This window comes from Arvicola amphibius, chromosome 1, assembly GCF_903992535.2.
Source record: "Arvicola amphibius chromosome 1, mArvAmp1.2, whole genome shotgun sequence".
NCBI lineage: Eukaryota > Metazoa > Chordata > Mammalia > Rodentia > Cricetidae > Arvicola > Arvicola amphibius.
Genome location: NC_052047.1, coordinates 70,130,867 through 70,148,275, shown reverse-complemented (window position 1 = coordinate 70,148,275; position 17,409 = coordinate 70,130,867). Strand labels below are relative to the sequence as shown.

General features: G+C 55.9%; 1 protein-coding gene across 18 annotated transcripts in view; it reads left to right on the top strand.

The window, feature by feature from the left end:
* Camk2b (calcium/calmodulin dependent protein kinase II beta) overlaps positions 1-17,409 on the top strand; it is an 86,960-nt gene that overhangs the window by 59,369 nt on the left and 10,182 nt on the right. For 2 of the 18 annotated variants that reach the window (XM_038321251.1, XM_038321235.1), the window contains exons 5-15: positions 2,654-2,719; positions 7,033-7,105; positions 9,764-9,866; positions 9,940-10,023; positions 10,475-10,569; positions 10,685-10,807; positions 11,092-11,175; positions 11,829-11,871; positions 12,782-12,856; positions 17,029-17,066; positions 17,239-17,310. In XM_038321251.1, the coding sequence (XP_038177179.1) occupies positions 2,654-2,719; positions 7,033-7,105; positions 9,764-9,866; positions 9,940-10,023; positions 10,475-10,569; positions 10,685-10,807; positions 11,092-11,175; positions 11,829-11,871; positions 12,782-12,856; positions 17,029-17,066; positions 17,239-17,310 (856 nt within the window). Of the gene's footprint in view, positions 1-2,653; positions 2,720-7,032; positions 7,106-9,763; positions 9,867-9,939; positions 10,024-10,182; positions 10,216-10,474; positions 10,570-10,684; positions 10,808-11,091; positions 11,176-11,828; positions 11,872-12,781; positions 12,857-17,025; positions 17,090-17,238; positions 17,311-17,361; positions 17,372-17,409 lie in introns of all 18 variants that reach the window. The other 16 variants (XM_038321243.1, XM_038321279.1, XM_038321289.1 and 13 more) reach the window with 10 other exon arrangements.

The following is a 17,409-nucleotide window of genomic DNA, read 5'->3' as shown; positions in this document are numbered from 1 at the left end:
GCCAACTCCGCCTCTCACTTCCTGCCGGATTTAGAAGCGATGATCTCATCTCCCTTACTCTTGACAGCTTCTGCTAAGCAGCACTATATTTAGCTGTCCGTGAATCAGGGCTGCTTCGGGACCCTGGGCTGGGTGGGGGCCCAGGGGCTTTGGCCTGCCCTGGTAGCCTCCAGACTGCACAGCCAGGGGAGCCTGGATCTGGTGCTGTTACCATGGTTACTGCATGCCCTCTGGCTGCCCTTGAGCAACAGGCTGAATGGGAACAGGAGGTGCCTTCCTAGGCCCACCTCTCTGCTCTTCCTCCCTCAGGTGACAGATGTCCAGGTTGTTGGGCATGCAGGCCTTAGTGTCCTCTGTCCTGGTAAGGTCTTCTGGTGAAGCAGCTAGGCTGCCCCTTCGTGGAGTTTGGTTTATTTCTCAGATACCTCTGTGTGTTCCACAAGACCCTGCCTAGAATTATCAGCCAGATAATGCTACAGTCTGCCTAAATTTGTGCCCTGAGACGTCAGTCCCATGGCCTGAGGTGGACGGGGTCACTCGTTTCCTCTGTGTGCCCAAGACCCACTTTTACCACCCTCTTCTCCAAAGACAGAGGCCTGCGGACTGAGGGTGGTCCTGTTCAGAGCCCCTGGTGGCCAACAGATGGGTACAATTATTGCAGAAGCTGAGGAGGAAAGAGAATGGGGGGAGGGGATATGTGTGTGTGTGACACATTTATCTCTCAGACCTCCCAAGCTATGCCAGGCAGGCAGCCGAAAGGAGACTGAGGATGGTGGGTCTGAACAGAAGGCCTAAATATCCTTCTTCCGTACCTCCGGAGCCTCCAGTGTGGTGGGCCCTGAGGTGGTCTGGTAGTGCCCCAGCAGGCTCTGAGGCCTTGTTAACTTTGAGCTCTGCAGGTTCTGGGAGGTGACTGTACACACCGGGCCTGGGAGGTGACTGTGCACACCAGGCCTGAGAGATGACTGTACACACCAGGCCTGAGAGATGACTGTACACACCAGGCCTGAGAGATAACTGTACACACCAGGCCTGAGAGATGACTGGTACACATGGGGCCTGGGAGGTGACTGTACACACGTGGCCTGGGAGGTGACTGTACACACCAGGCCTGGGAGATGACTGTGCACACGGGGCCTGGGAGGTGACTGTGCATACGGGGCCTGGGAGGTAACTGTGCACACGGGGTCTGGGAGGTGACTGTGCACACGGGGCCTGGGAGGTGACTGTGCACACAGGGCCTGGGAGATGACTGTACACACCAGGCTTGAGAGATGACTGGTACACATGGGGCCTGGGAGGTGACTGGTACACATGGGGCCTGGGAGGTGACATATACACCGGGCCTGGGAACAGAAGCTACAGAGCAAGGATCCCAGCAGTGATTCCAAGTCTTCCACAGCTGCCAACTCAGTAGAGGCCCAACTCCCTGCCCTGAGACTCTACCAGGAAATGGCCCTGGTGCCCACTCACCAAAATGTAACTTCCTGAACACTCGAGATACCTCATGGGGCCTGGGCCTGGCACAGCTCTGGCAACACCCAGGGCATCTTTTGAGCTACATCTCTGCACCAAGACCTCATGGCATTTTGTCTGCCCAGACTTGACTTCGCAGAGTCCAGTTCAAGAATATTTTTTTTGCTGAGACTCAAGCACTATCGCCCAGTACTGGGGATAGCAGCCCCTTCCCTGGGCTGCCCCTGAACCTGACTCTTCTGTTGCACATGTGTACAAACTACACACTCACGGTGCTGCTTTTTCCACTTTGGAGTGGGCATTTGCTGGCTGGAAACAGACAAAGGACCGGAGGGTGTGTGGGCAGAAACTACCTCTGTCATCTGTGGTCTCCTGGAGTCAGGAGCTCAGGCACCTCAGGCCCTCAGCCCACTGCGGCGGCCAGAGCCAGGCACTGTTTCCTCTGGATCCTCTCACCACTGCCGAGGCCTCCAGTCTGGCCTGGGATGGGAGAGTATTGAAGTGGAGAAACCAGACCTGGCTCAAACCCCTGTGCTGCCTCCTCTGGGGAGACCACTTAGACCCGAGGAACTCGGTTTTCTCCGGGGATGGCTGTGAGGACGGGAGTATTAAATGTCATCAGGGGTGAGCAAGCATGCGCTTGATAAGTTGTTGGTGTGCTAGGATGGAGGGGATGGTGCTAAGGTGTGGTGATGGTGATGGTGATGGCAATGAGAGGGCAGCAGTGACGACAGCGGTGATGGTGGCGGTGGTATTGGTAGCGGTGATGGTGGCGGTGGTATTGGTAGCGGTGATGGTGGCGGTGGTATTGGTAGCGGTGATGGTGGCGGTGGTATTGGTAGCGGTGATGGTGGCGGTGGTATTGGTAGCGGTGATGGTGGCGGTGGTATTGGTAGCGGTGATGGTGGCGGTGGTATTGGTAGCGGTGATGGTGGTGGTGGTATTGTTAGCGGTGATGGTGGCGGTGGTATTGGTGGCGGTGATGGTGGCGGTGGTGATGGAAGTAATGATTGTGGTAGTGATAGTGATGGTGGTGACAGTGATGGCCATGGTGGTGTAATGATGGTCCTGGTGGCAGTGATGGCAGTGGTCACAGTGGTGGTGATGGTGCTGGCAGCGATGCAGGTGTCACGGCGATGAGGATCTCCAGGTCCATGACCTTGTGCTTTCCTCGTAGGGTCACTGGTGGGGAACTCTTTGAGGACATCGTGGCACGAGAGTACTACAGCGAAGCAGATGCCAGGTGCGTCCAGAGCTCCAGACCACACTCCCCTCTCCTGACCTCCAGCTCTGTCCTCACTGAGCCCCACCCCTGCACTTCCTGTAACCCACATTTGTTCTGAGTCACTGCCATTCCCATGGCCCCTCAGAGGTCAACTGAGCAGAAGTGTTAGCAGGTCTAGGGCTAACTGGGAGTTCTCTGAGCAAGAGGCAGGAGCAAGACCAGCTGCGCAGAGGTGTGGCCTAGGGGGGAGCAGTGAACACGCACACTAGGGGGTCCTCTCCTTGTGTTGGTTTCGGGGAAGGAGCCCTGGACATCCTCCTGCTTTGCTCTGGGACATCCCCTCCACAGTCCACTGGCCTCACACAGATAAGCATGTCCACGTGGACCCGATCTCTATCCGTGATGTGCTCTCCTCCCAGCATGATCCTAAGGGAGTACTAGCGGTGCCATTGGAGAAGGTGCCCAGAAAAAGCTCTCGGAGCTCCTGGTCTCCTACTCGCCGCACGCCAGGGCAATGGAAGAGGCCAGGGGAGACCTGACGCCTTAGTGTTAGTACAGGCCCTGTGTCCTCCCATCCAGGATGCTAGGCAGAGGATTGAGCCCTGGACCTTTGGGCCTCTGGTGTGCAGGTGAGTGGAGGTACATGGATTCCACCCAGGCCTGGATTCCTCGTGGATATTTGAGGAAACAGCCTTTCTCCAGGCCTGTCTTTGCCGAGACAATGAAGAAGGGTGGTGACCCAGAGATGGTTGTTTATGGCATGGCTGCTGAGGTGCAGAAGGCAGGGTGTCAGCTGTGGCCTCTGGGTGGGTTCCTGGGGTCCACATCAGATGCTACCCAGACTGTGTTCTGTCCCCGAGGTATCTGCAGATTGTCACCCCTGCCTGTGGGCCCTGCCTGCCTTTGCCTGGCCCCGGAGATAGATATGCATTTCAAAAAGAAAAGGGTCCTTTCCAAGCAGTCGAGTTATGGGTGGTTTTAAATTTTTTATCTTGTCTATTTTAAAGCTCGTCTTTAATGAATATGTATTACATCTCTAATCGAGAAAAATGAATATTATTTTTACAGGAGCTTTCTGTGACTCCGTTCTGCGCTAGCAGGCATTCTTGCTTTTCACCCCAGGCCGCGAGTCCCTGTGGGAAGCCATGAGAATCCTGGGTCATCATGGCCTCTTAGGTCTTCCCCACGGAGCCAGGCAGCACAGGCCAAGCCACAGAGAAGGGCAGGGTGGGACAGGCCTGTGACCCCAATTCTCATTGTCAGGAAACTAAGGGTGCAGCTGGGTCCTTCTGAAGGCTCCCTCAGGAAAAACGTTGTGTTTTGAAAAATATCCTAGAAGAGGTCTGTCCTGTGGACTGGAGGAAAATAAAATTTTCCCTTCAATTCTCTTAGAAGAGAAACAGAAGGTGGAGGGAAGCCCCTTTTCTCTGACCTAAAATGCTGGTAAGAAGTGTCAGTAAGCTGGGATGTCACGCCCTTCCAAGAATCTGCTGAGGTGTCTAATATTCCTTCTCTCCAGCCCTTGTCCACCTCCATCCATGTAGGGGGGCAGGGTGTCCCTATAAGCCTTGTTCTCTAACCTGGGGCCACCTTCTACCATTGAGGTCAGAGGCTTAGCCTCAGCCTATCTCTGATTGGTCCACAGCGCCCTCTGGTGTCTCTAAGGCACTTGGCCTGTAGTAGAACTCCCACTTCCACCCCTCTCATTTCCGGACCCCCAGCCTTCTTGCTAAAGGGGATGGAGGAATGGGGGACTCAAGCTCAGGAGTGGCTGAGAGTTCCCAAGTTCTTAGGCTGTTCAGGCCATAGGCACCTGTCGTCTGGGACAAGGTTGTGCTCTGTGCCCTTGCCAGGCACCTCCATGCCTCCTCAGAGGACAGGAATCCCTACTGCTTCCCAGAGAAACCCTATGTGGAGAGTGTCTCAAGTGTTTAAGGTTTCCTGGACCTCGCCCTGGCTTAGAAGACATGGACTCTGTCTCACCACGCAGCTTTTCACTGAGCTCTGTCTCTCTGGGATGTGGGATTCCATGGGAAGGGACACACTCAGTAGACAGGCTGTGAGGAAGGAGGGGGGGGTAACCTGAGTCCTGAGAAGAGAGGCAAGCACTCAAGAAATCCCCACGGAGAGTCTACACCCCACTTATATGACAGCCCCAGTGTCTATAGGGTGGTTCCTCTGCGATCCAGGCTTCTCTTTCTCACTGGGCTGCTCCCTGCACCGAGGGAGAACACACAGCTGGGACTCAGGTCTCGGGTGGTCTGCTGGCTGGACCTTTATGCTTCTGCCTCAGACTCTGGTGCCTAACAGGGAGTCTGCTTAGGCCGGCCCTGTGATTGTGACCCTGCAGCCAGTGACTCACCCCAGGGTGGATCCCAGCACCGACTAGGGTAGAACTTGTGCCCAGGTTGAGGGAAAGAGCCCCAGGGAGATGGACCGACATCTCTGGCCAGATGTAGGGGAGGCAGGTTCCTGATGTCCAGAGCAGGAAGCAGACAAGAGTGGCTTTTCTGAAACACTTTCTATCCAAGGAAGCTGGAGGTTCCTTTTAGAGTACGGGGGTGGGGGGGAGCTTTTATTCTGGAGCTTGTAGGGGAACCTTAGAGGTGACCAAGTCTTTTTGTAAAACAAGGAAAACAAAGTTCCCAGTTCTGAGACTGATTCTTGCAGGTCTCAGAGGTCAGACGCAGTGGCATGCACCTGTAGGCCCAGCTTCTGTGCTGCTGACCAGGTTGCAGACTGAGAACCATGGCCAGAACCTGGCCAGTGTCCAAAATTCTGGCCACAGAGTGACTTCTAAATGAATCAAAACGTTAGGAAAAGTATTGCCTTTGCTTGGCGATGGATGTAGCAATCGGGCCAAAGCCACTTGAGGAAAGGTCCCTAAAGAGAGTTCCCTGTGTGGCCATTCATGAGTAGCCTGCCACTTTTCCTCATACATCCTGGTACCACATTCTCCTGGAGAGCCTTGGTTTGCTAGCCAGCTTGTTTCTGGGTGCTAATGACCCTCTCAGGGTGACTGTGAGATCTGGACTATGCCAGAAAGGGAGGATCACGAGCCCAGCAGCAGGGCTAGTGTCTCTGGGCACCTCAAGAGGTATCTGGTGCTTTCCCTGGGGACCCAGGACAGGAGGGTCAGACAGTGTGCACTACCACACACATACTGGTCATACCATCATGGACGATAGGCCACAGGGCCTGGCTAGAGCCTTGACTGGACTTAAATGATCTCCCGAGAGACTGAGCTAGAGGAAGCTCACTGAGGAAGGTGCCGGCTCTGGTCCACAACATTACAGAGGCTGCCTCCCACACAGTGGACATGGTTCTTTCTGAACTCAGAAACCTCAGGTTCCTACCCATTAGGATGTCACGAGTGAGCGCCACAGGGTAGAAAACTTAAATGAATTTTTGGCACAGTGCTGGCCTTATTCACATATGACCAGACTCAAGGGGAGGGGCGCTGTTTGAGAAAGCTGCACTCCATACCCCAGGGAAGCCAACCTTTGGTCCCTCCGCTGTCTCTAGGGTAGGAGCCCATGGGACTTGTGCCTAGCTCCAGGGGCTACAGGGACTGGGGCCTGTTGAGCACAGGCTACAGAGTATACATGCACTGGTGGCCCAGAGTCCGATGTGTAGACGGACAGGAAGGGTCTGAGGCTGACTCTGAAAGATGTCATTAACTAGGAGAGAGCTGGAATAGAGGGGACACCTGTGCTGAAGCTAGAGAGGCACCCTGCACAACAGCTCCTGGAAGCGGAGCTGGATGTCCTCACATGAATTGAGCCAGGCTGGCTGATGGATGTCCAGGTGCCATATCTATTAGACGAAGCAGCACACAGTAATGCATCGTCACTACCCCGAAGCAGACAAGCTCATCTCCGTACCACGGCACCCATGCTCCTGCCTGCTCCACCCTTCCTTTCATGAGTTTCCGCACTCTCTAGCCCACGGTGCTCACTTACTGCTGACATCCCTGCCCTCAGCTTAGGGTCAGCCTTGCCTATCTCAGCCTTAAAGGGGTAACCTGGACACTATAGCCTTTCCCTTCAGAGTTAGCTCTGTGGATCTGGTTCAGACTTAAGCAGACCTGGGCCCATAAGAAGAGGCAGAGCAAGGACTAGAATGGCTTCCCTTGGGGCTGAGCAAGGATTTCTCCTCTCCCTTGTGGCTAGCATCTCCTTTCCCCATGATTCCCTACATCCTCCTTGCTCCCCCAGGCTAGGGATTGAACCCCAGTGCTCCACAGCCTGCCTTTCCCCATGCTTCCTGTTGCTGCTCCTTTCCTGGCCACCCCAAGACCATTCAACTAACTTGCCTGCTGTTTGTCATAGTCACTGCATCCAGCAGATCCTCGAGGCTGTTCTCCATTGTCACCAAATGGGGGTCGTCCACAGAGACCTCAAGGTGAGTCTCTACCCCGCTCTGTGATAGGCTCTGTCCCCCACACCTACAAACTGTGTGAAAGGAGGTGTGGACTAAGAGGGAGGTGGGGTGGGGAAGGTGTATGTGCATACTGTATGCTCGCATGAAGGAGTGTGAGTGCATGTGTGTCTCTCCGTACAGGGTCACACGCATACGTGTGTACATCGAGGCATGGGTGCATGTGTATATCAGTAACTGGGTGTGTGTATGCATGTGTGTGCATATATGTGAGAAGTAGCTGCACACTTACACCCCAGTGCCTCTATTGCTGGAGGACCCAGCCTTCTAGAACCATCCTGTTAACAGACGTATACTCAGACTCTCACTTTCTAATCTTCCACCAAGATGCAGCTCTCGAGGGTGGGGACACAGGTGACCCGGGAGAGGTGATGGGAGTAGCTGAGTTGGCTTAGCCAGCTCCTCTCAGGTCTCTCCAGTTCTCTACTGTCCATGGCTAGACTATGGGCTCCAGGCTCTGTTCAAAAGAAAATTTGTAGCTGTGTGTCATGGCTCATCCCTTTAATTCCAGTGCCCAAAAGATTGAGGCAAGAGGCTCACGAGTTCAAGGCTAGCCTAGGCTACATAGCAAGTTCGAGGCTAGCCAGGTCTGCATGAGACCCTGCCTTATGAAAAGAAAATAGACTACAAACTCTCAGAAGCCCCTCTCTTTCTCCCTCCCCACTTCTTTCCTAGAATCTCTCTTTTCTCAAGGCCTGGTTCAGCCTCTTGCTGAGTCCACCTGTTTGGGGACAGTGTAATGCCAGTCCTGACCTGAATGTCTTCAAGGCCAGCCTTCCCCTCACATTGGTGTGGACTGGTGTGGTCACTTCTTCCTTAGGCCATAGGCCAGGGGCCAACATTTGCAGCTATTCTGAGGAGGATGTCACACACAGTAGACCCGGGATGTTCCCGATGTTCCCTGCATCTCTTCCTGTGTCCGTGCTTCCTTGAGAGTCCTCTCTGTCTTAACTGGCACAAGGCCCCTGAGATGGTGGCACATGTCCCCCATTTTATGAGGTGCACGCACTCCTTTCTCAGAGAGTGAATGCTGAGGCTGAAGCATAGACGAGGATGTATGTGTCCCCTTATGTCTCCAGACCTGGACCGACAAGATCTTCCTGTGGAGAGGATATACTGTCCCGCCTTTCCCAGAGAGAAATCCCACCTTGATGCCCATCTTGATGAGGCAGACCCACAAATAGCACAATAGGTTGATGTTACGCAGTTGCTCAAGGCAGGAGAGAGCATGGTTAGCTGCTGTGTCTCCATGGTTGCTGTGCAGGAGCCAGAGTGCAGCCCAGCCTCTAGGACTCAACCGCTGCCTCCCTCCAAGGTCCTGAAGGTCCTTGCCTTGTACCTTTTAGGGCCTCCATATTCCCCATCATAATTTCCTGCAGGAAGGGGTGGGGTCCCAGAGTGAAGCTTGGAGCCCCTGCCATGCTCACAATGGCAAAATCAAAATGGGCAAGGCTGAGCCTGACCCCTGCTTATCACCAGTGGGGAGGGAGTTCTAGGGGGACTGTAGCTTTGGCATTGCCAACTTTGCATCCACTGCTAGAGCTCCCGTCTGCCCATAGGCCCAGAGCACCCAACTCAGGAAGCCCACATCCTTCTGTATAGAGTGGGCACACTTTGATTCCAAGAGACACCATTATGCCATGTGAAGTCTTTGAGACAGATAACAAAAGCAGGCCATATGGCAGTATGTGGTCTGGCTGCAGTATGATCCCAGGATTGACGTGCCTCTGTGGAACACTGAGGGTGCCTTTCCAGTTTGCCAAAGGAACCTGAGGGCTGAGGAGTCCCCTGGTGGTCAGGAGCCAGGAACGTCCTGCTGAGCTCTGAGAACTGACAGCCAGAGACCTGCTCCTTGGAGGCTAATGCAGCTGCAAGGACAGGAGGGACAAGCCAGAATGCTACTGTGAGTGGAGGCTGGCCAGAAAGGCCAGGGAGAGCCATAGCAGAGGAGTCTCTCAGACTCAACAACCCAGAGACAACAGTCTCTCTGGGCGCTTCTTCAGGATGAAACAAATGCCCTCCAGCTGAAGCAAGGATGCTTCTCCTTAAGGAAGCTTTTCCCACCTGTGGATGCAGCCAACCAAGCAGCCCATGCTCCCTTTCTGTCCCGTGTTGTCCTATGTGGTAGTGCTGGCTGGAGCTGGGTGGGACTTGGTGAACAGACTGTGCCCGGCAGGTAGATGTCCTGGGCTGACCCAGGCGTTGTAGACCCTGGGTGTTCTTCCATGTCCTGTGAACCCCTGAACTCTCCAATGTCTGAAACGCGAGGGGCAGGACCGGCCCTCTGTCAGTGGGTTAGCCCTGTACTGTAGCCCAGCGATGGGACCTGGTGTGGTTGTTCGTGAGGGTGACCTACAGGTTTTGTTCCCATTTTAGGAAGCAGGATACCCAAGTGCAAGCTGAGAGCCAACTTCCCTTTGAATGACTAAGATGGCTGTCCTTGTCCCCAGAGAGGAATCGAGTATAGCATATAGGTCTAGGACTCAGTCGTGCCCAAGGATACCCATGTTGGGAGGCAGGCTGTGCCTCTCTGTCCAGCCAACTGCCGCCACCTCTGTTTTGTCCCCTGCCCCCACAACTGCTTGCGGTGTGAACACTGCCCTGATGGCTGTCTCCCTGTAGCCTGAGAACCTGCTTCTGGCCAGCAAATGCAAAGGGGCCGCAGTGAAACTGGCAGACTTCGGCCTGGCCATCGAGGTGCAGGGAGACCAGCAGGCGTGGTTTGGTGAGTGTCAGGGGGTGGGCAGGGGGTCCTGGCAGCCCCTCATGACCCTTCATGGTCCCTTCCCCTCTGATAGGATTTGCGGGAACGCCGGGCTACCTGTCCCCTGAGGTCCTTCGGAAGGAGGCGTACGGCAAGCCTGTGGACATCTGGGCATGTGGTAAGACCTGTGTGTGAGGGGTGATCGGGGTGCATGATGACCGTGTGTGTGGCCGTGTATCTCAGGGCCGTGAACCAGTCGTGTGTGTCACACCTGCATTTGGGCTGCCTTGGCAGGGATCTCACTCCCTGACTAGAATTGCCAGTGTGCCTGCCCCAGGGCATTATGTTTGTCTGCCTGTGCTCGTTATAGGTCTGTGTCCAGAGCCAGTGGACACCAGGATACAGGGACCAGGGCTGTCAGACCACAGGCTCCTTAGCTGGGACCTTCTCTTTCTGGTGGGCATACAACAGAGGGGACTGGCCAGGCTCCCTAGTGAAGTAGGGTAGAGATGGAGCAGGAAGTACAGGCTGTTAGTGCCATGCTCCCCATGGCATGGGGCGGGCAAAGGGACACCGAGGACTGACCCTGGTGCCCTCCAGGGCTATGCTGCTCACCTCCCCATCCACAGGGGTGATCCTGTACATCCTGCTGGTGGGCTACCCACCTTTCTGGGATGAGGACCAGCACAAGCTATACCAGCAGATCAAGGCTGGGGCCTATGACGTGAGTGTGGCCGGCGTGGAGGGTGGGGACTGCCACACCCCGGGTCTCCCTTCCTCTTTGTGGCCTCTGCCTGGGGAGGGGCTTCAGCCTTGTCTGTGCCCACTTCCTCCTGTAGTTCCCATCCCCTGAGTGGGACACCGTCACTCCTGAAGCCAAAAACCTCATCAACCAGATGTTGACCATCAACCCTGCCAAACGCATCACGGCCCATGAGGCCCTGAAGCATCCATGGGTCTGCGTAAGTCATCCTTGGCCACCTCTAGGGTCCAGTTCCTAGTGGGCACATCCAGGACCCCCAAGATGGCTCTGAGGTTCTGTTCCTCATGTCTGGCCACCCCCCTGGTCTGTGAAGGGCAAGACTTGAACTTGGAAATAAGTTGGGGACAGCAGATGGGAACAAGGGGTCTCTTGTTGTCATGGCGGCTAGTAGTACTCAGTGTGTGGGGCCCAAAAATGCCCCTACCCTGATCCTGTCTCCTAAGCCTGCTCCTCACTGCCCCACGACTTCCCTTCTCCCCATAGCAACGCTCCACGGTGGCCTCTATGATGCACAGACAGGAGACTGTGGAATGCCTGAAGAAGTTCAATGCCAGGAGGAAGCTCAAGGTAGGCATGGCTCACCCCCGATCCTCTTGTCTACATGTCCCGGTGGGCCCCATACTGAAGTGGGGGTGTCAGTGGGACCTGGAGACGAGGAGGAAGGAGAAGCCCCCAAATCTACGCCTGCTTCCAAGTCCAGATCAGAGGATTCCAGATGCCGTGGCAGCTCAGAGGCTCAGAGTTTTGCCTGGGTGCAGGGCTGGCCACTTCAGCATCCTGAGGACAGTACTGGCCCAGAGTAGGTTTTGTAAAAGACAGAGCTGAAGAAGCATCCTGCTGGGCCCTGCAGGCTCGGGAGGCAGGTAGCAGGGCTGACCCTGATAGTTGCTGTTCAGTCAAGGCCAGGGCTAGGACTATGAACCATTGTTGGAGTTTCCCCAAGGTCCCGAGGATACCTCTGACTGTGACTGCCCTGGACCAGAGGAGCGGTCATGGTGGCTGGCATTCCTGCCCGTGCCTACTTCTCAGGAGTCTGACACTGATTTGTGGATAGTGTGAGCTTTAACTGTGGACATGTGGCTCGCCTCAGTGCTGCTCGGTTCTGGAACACACACACACACACACACACACACACACACACACACACGTCTTCTGACTAGAAGCCAGCAGGATACAGACACGAACAGGGTGACCCTGACCCTGGCTCTGTTTCTCCGTAGGGAGCCATCCTCACCACTATGTTGGCCACACGGAATTTCTCAGGTGAGACATTCTTCTCCAGCAAGGACGTGTTTCCGTCCTTTCTACAGAAAGCCCCCTCCTTCCTCACCAGCCTCCAGTCCCATTCCTCCAGGCTGGTGGGGCCCAACTCCTGTCCTCACCTCTAAGACCCACTTCCAAGAAGGCCTTTTGGCTTCCCTCACTGGGTAGCTCCTGAGGTCTGCTGTGCCCCAGTCCCGCCTCCTCCGTGTTGTTGGGTCTGTGTCCCTCACCTGACGCCCCAGTGTCTGTGCTGCCAACACCTGGCCTGCCACCCGCATCCGTCCAAGCGTCTGTTGGGCAGCCCTGTGGCCTCCGTGTCCTCGGCACTCGCATCGTGTTGTGTGTGGGAGATAGCTGAAGGCGGGCGGGCGGGCGAGACTGAGGTCTGTGCTCAGGGTGGGCAATGGGAAAATGAAGTCTCAAGGGTCTGTTAGAGACCCATGGGGCCCACCTGGGGAGACAGTGTCGGCCCTAGTGCCCGGACAGCTATGTCTGTGGCTTCTCCGTCGTCTGACACTGAGTGTGCGAGCGTTCATGATCGTCTCTCCTTGTCCGTCTGCATCTGGTACCCTGCCTCCTGTTACTTTGCTGTGATGCTGTCCTGCCAGGAATGGGCACATGGTCACACCAACACTAATGGGACTGTCCTGTCTGCTGTGTGCCCCGCATGCCCCACCGGGCACAAGAAGCCCCACTGGGGTGTTCTAAGGAGAAAGGAGGCAAACGCTTTTTGGTGTCTATCGGCCCAATCTTGTTCCACTCTCCTGAGAAAGGGATTCTGGAGCCATCCCCCACCTAAACTTTAACTCTAATCTTCTTCTGCTTCCTTTGTCTCTTCTCTTTCCTCACCTCGCCCCACCCCGTCTGTGTCCGCCCCCTTCCCCCCTCGTCTCTAACCTGGTGCTAACAGTGGGCAGACAGACCACCGCTCCGGCCACAATGTCCACCGCGGCCTCCGGCACCACCATGGGGCTGGTGGAACAAGGTAGATGTGTCTTGCCCAGTGTCCACCTGCTCCTGCCCATCCCTCCTGTTGGCATGCAGCCCCCCTGCTGCACGCAGCCACTGGCCAGGCCCCCAGAGCCTCCCCAGAGGCTGGCAGCCCCCGGGAGCTCTGCTCCTGTCACAGTCACATCCCAGCAGAGGCCCCACCCTGGGCAATATGACTGCCTTGTGCTCCTGTCTAGAAAAAGAGAGGTCGCATCAAACCCGAGATGCATTTGGCTGAGACCCTCAGGTCCTGGCCTTTGGGAGTCTGGAGACCCAGTTCAGAATGACCCTGACCTGCTGCTGGAGGGTCTCAGTCCTGGAAGGGGAGCCCTTAGATCAGGGTTAGGGAGGTAAGGAAGTCCCAAGGAGCTGTAGGGCCCAAGGTCCGTTCTTCCCCTGGGATAGATGGATCTGGTGGACTGTGCTCCTGAGTTCCCCAGAATGTGGGATAGTGTCAGTGTCTGGGGCCGGAGGTTCCCTTCTGAAGTCCCTTCTTACTCTGTTCCAAAGTCCCTGAGGGAGGAGGTGGCCTCTGACAACCTGTTTCTTTTTTGGTGTGGGACCCTCTGAGAACTAAGTAACCCCGAGGCCTCATCCTGGGCTCCACAGCCAGCATCCACACTGAGTGCTAGTACACTAGAGCAGCACACAGGCTCAGCCAAGCTTCAGTTTCCCCGACAGCCTCAAGTGTGGGTGGAGGGCAGGGCGCAGGTTTCACAGTCTGAGGTCCAGCCCTTTCCACAGGCCTGCCTGGATCCACCTCACAATTCCCAGATCCTTCTCCTGGGGGATGCTCAGGTCGTCCATCCTAGGAGGGGTCTGTTCTGCTCACCCGGGCCCAGCATGGATGGTCCCGAATCCATTTTATAGCCTTTCTGAAACCCAGGAGGGGCTAGGTTCATTATATATATAAAATATAAAGATGATGCTAGTGGCTGCCAGGGAGGCCTGTTGCCAGGGGACAGTGGTGTGAGACAGGTCACCTCTGAGCCATGCACTGCCCAAGATTCCTGCTGCAATGCTCGCCTGCCTGCAAGTGAGCAAGGGCAACCTTGCATGAGGCTGCCTGCATGTTGTGGCTCTGCCCCAGGTGCTGAGGGTCACTCTGTCCTGGAGGGAGGTCAGTGCATGCAAACAGCTCAGCATGGCTGTCCATAGTGACTAGACAGTGAGCGAGGCAGAGATGAAGGTCCCATCGACTCCGTTAGGTTGACCCCACGACATGCTAAGGACACACACTGGGGGTCTCCTCCTCCGTGTCTCTGTCAGACATTCCAGTGTGGCAGAGACCCTTGGACAGCGGGAAGACCCTGCTGTAGAGCGCCTTGCAGTCTGGCTTCCACCACCCCTCCCCCACTGAGCAGATCTGTGCCTTGTGACTCAGGCTGGCTGTGGGTTGGGTGTAATTGCTTGACCTGAGGCCTGGGATTGACAACCGTCCTCCTGAGTTGGAGGCACAGGCTAGAAGAGCCGCAGCTCTAGGCGTCTGGAATCCCGTGGTAGTTCAGACCACTTTTGGCTCCGGCTGCCCCTACTCAAACTGCGGCGTGAGTGGCGGGCACGGGTTCCTGGCTGCGGTGAGCCATAGTTAGTCGAGGACAGATGTGAATGCTGGAGAGAGACAGCCTCCAGGAATCAGAGGACTAATGCAGTCAGTGAGGCTGGGCCACGCACCCGTGCCGTGACCGGAGCACACATGGGCTCCTGGTGCGAGGAGTGGGAGGGTGCCGAGGTGACACTGACGTCTGTCTGGGCTCTCCAGGCCCCCTCCCTCCCCCGTCCAAGTTTGCGGCATAGCACGTCCACCTGCAAACTAGCGCCGTTTGCTTTCCACAAAGAACTTAATCTCCAGTAGCACGGCTCGAAACTGTCGTTTCGATAGACTTGAAGACTTCAGTGGACCCCGTCTAAGATCAAGGACAGTGCTGGGGTCTCTCAGGGCCTAACCCTCCCAGGGGGCCCTTTCCTGCGATAACCCTCCAAGGATGCCCGGGGCGGGGGGGCAGGGTACCGCGACACCACAACTGACTCTCAGGCCAGTATTGACCTTCACGGGTTCCAGCTCAGAATCCACTAGGGGAAATGCTGGGTTGGCTGTATGGTCTGCGGGGGAGGGCTGGGAGGGGCAACCCTGCTTTCTGCAAACTGCCTGTTGAAATGGCCACGTCTTAGAAATGCTCCTCTTCCCTTGCTGCCCAGAAAGCCATCACAAGCATCCTCAAGACAGGAATGTCTTACTTCCTCGGGCTTCGGGGAGGAGTCTGTCTCCGGCAGAGAGCAGATCTCTGACTTCAGCCTTAGCAGTAGAGCCAGCACTCAGGCCAAGAAAGCCCATGTTGCCGGGGCAGTGCCGGTGTCTCTAGGGATGAGTCATGTGGGAAGATGGAGAAGAGAAGGAACAGCACCCACAGGCTAACAAACAGCAGCCTGTCTTTAACTCTAGGGGGAGTCTAGCCACAGTGCCAGGGGCGCTTCATGGTCTACTCTGCAGAGATATGGAAGTCAGCATTTCTAGCCCTAGGAAGCCCCCTTGGGGATACCTTGGGATTGAGGGTCTAGGGTACCCCAGGCCTGAAGACGACATGTGAAGGGCAGGGTCATTTCAGAGAGACTGCTTGTAACAGAACTTTTTGAGACAAGTACCGAAGACTCTGAGAGGGGAAGGCTTTCAGAAACCAGTGTGCACCACAGAAGCAGCGTCAGGTAGCCATGTCCCTGTGTCCCAGCATACAAAGCCTGGGCCCGATCAAGTTGTGTCACCTGACTGGTGAGGACAGTGGCAGCAGTGGGGCCTGGTTCTGGTCTCTGGGAAGAATCACCCGCAGAGCCACAGGCAAATACGACACCCTTAAGAGTTCTCACTCGAGAAAGTGTGGCCGAGAAGTTTGTGTTTCTGATCATATCAGTGACATTGCTGTTGTGACAGAAGGCTGGGTTTGATTGGATTATGGCCTTAGGTCTAAATGTGCTGCCCCCATGTCCCCACCAAGTCTGCTGTAGGTAGCACAGGTTCCCCTAGAGGGCAGGAGAGCCTGAGCTTGGGTATGGTCAGCCAGTGTCTAGCTGTCCGGGACGTTATGGGTAAGGGCCCTGGGAACAAGAAGTTGTGTACCGCCCCCATGTTGTGCCAGCCATGGCTGCCTCTAACCTGCTGTGCTGGCCACGTGGCTACTTGACTCTTCTTGGGGAACACTGGGCCAGGACAGGCTGGCTTTGCTGCCCCGTGTGGGGCCTTTCTGAACCAACACAAATCTTGTTTTCTCTCTCTTCCTCTCTTCCTTCCTCACTCCCTCCTCTCCTCATCTTTCCTTTTCTGTAAGGTAAGCTGACTTCCTCTCTCGCTCTCCGTTTTTTTGTTGTTTTAAATCTGTAATTAAGACGCTAAGCTCTGCTCCAGAGGACCTAAGTGTGGGAGTGAAGGGTGGGGGCAAAAGAAGGACCATCCTGATCTCTGAGGGCAGTGTTGGAACCAAGAGTTCCATCTGCTGAGCCCAGGTATCTGCCAGGGCTTGTGGGCAAAGGGGCCGGTGTTGGCTGCAATCACAGCCACCAAGGGGTCTCATGGCAAGGGTTGCTGGGGCCATTCAAGGGGAGGGACAGGGAGGCCAAGCGGTGTAGCCCTGGTGCAGAAGTTTGTTGTCCATCAAAAGATGGAGGGGCGGGGGGCTGGGACTAGCCCTTCGGTGTGACAGCCAGCTTCGGCTCACCACCATTCTAGTGGGAACGCAGGGCTGCAGAGGGCAGGGCCAGGTTGAGCATGACTTTCCCTTTGCATCCTAATTCCTACCAATCCTGACCTGGCGCCGTCCTGGGAAGTGGGGGCTGGGGGCGGGGGCAGATCATCCTGCCAGCCTTTCAGGAGTCATAGACAAGGACAAGGAGGCTCCTGAGTGCCTTGCCTGGAGCTTCAGAATCATTGAAGATGCTGGGGTAGGGTAGTCGTGGATGAGGCTCCCCGGGCAGCCTGGCTCAGCACCCCTGGAGGTTCTGCTGCTGCTAGGGCCAGGTTGGATGTCAAGGCTACATCTGCTTCCGGCCTCAGGCTACTGGACCTCAGGTCCTGAGCTTCACTCCTGAAAAAGGGGGAAGGGCAGGGGGAGGGGAGGGGCCTACAGTGACCCTAGGCCCTAAGAACTCACTATCCCTCCTTCCTTCCCAATGCAGCAGCCAAGAGTTTACTCAACAAGAAAGCAGATGGAGTCAAGGTGAGGCACCAAGTAAGCCCTTTGTAGGGTACAGGGGAGGATGCCAGAGCCTGCAGCTTTGCCACTAACCCCAAGGTTCTAGTTTGAGAGGCTTGACCATGCCTTCCTCCGCAGATGCTGGCAGGGAAAGTCCCCTTTCTTCCCTAATGACTCTTCTCCCTTCTCTCCACAGCCACAGACAAACAGCACCAAAAACAGCTCGGCCATCACCAGCCCCAAAGGATCCCTCCCTCCTGCCGCCCTGGTACTGAGCCCCTGCCCTTGCCTCAGCTCACTGACAGAGAGGCCTTGCCAGGCAGGGTCTGGTGAGACTGCCTGTCTCTGACCAAATCAGTCCCAGGTG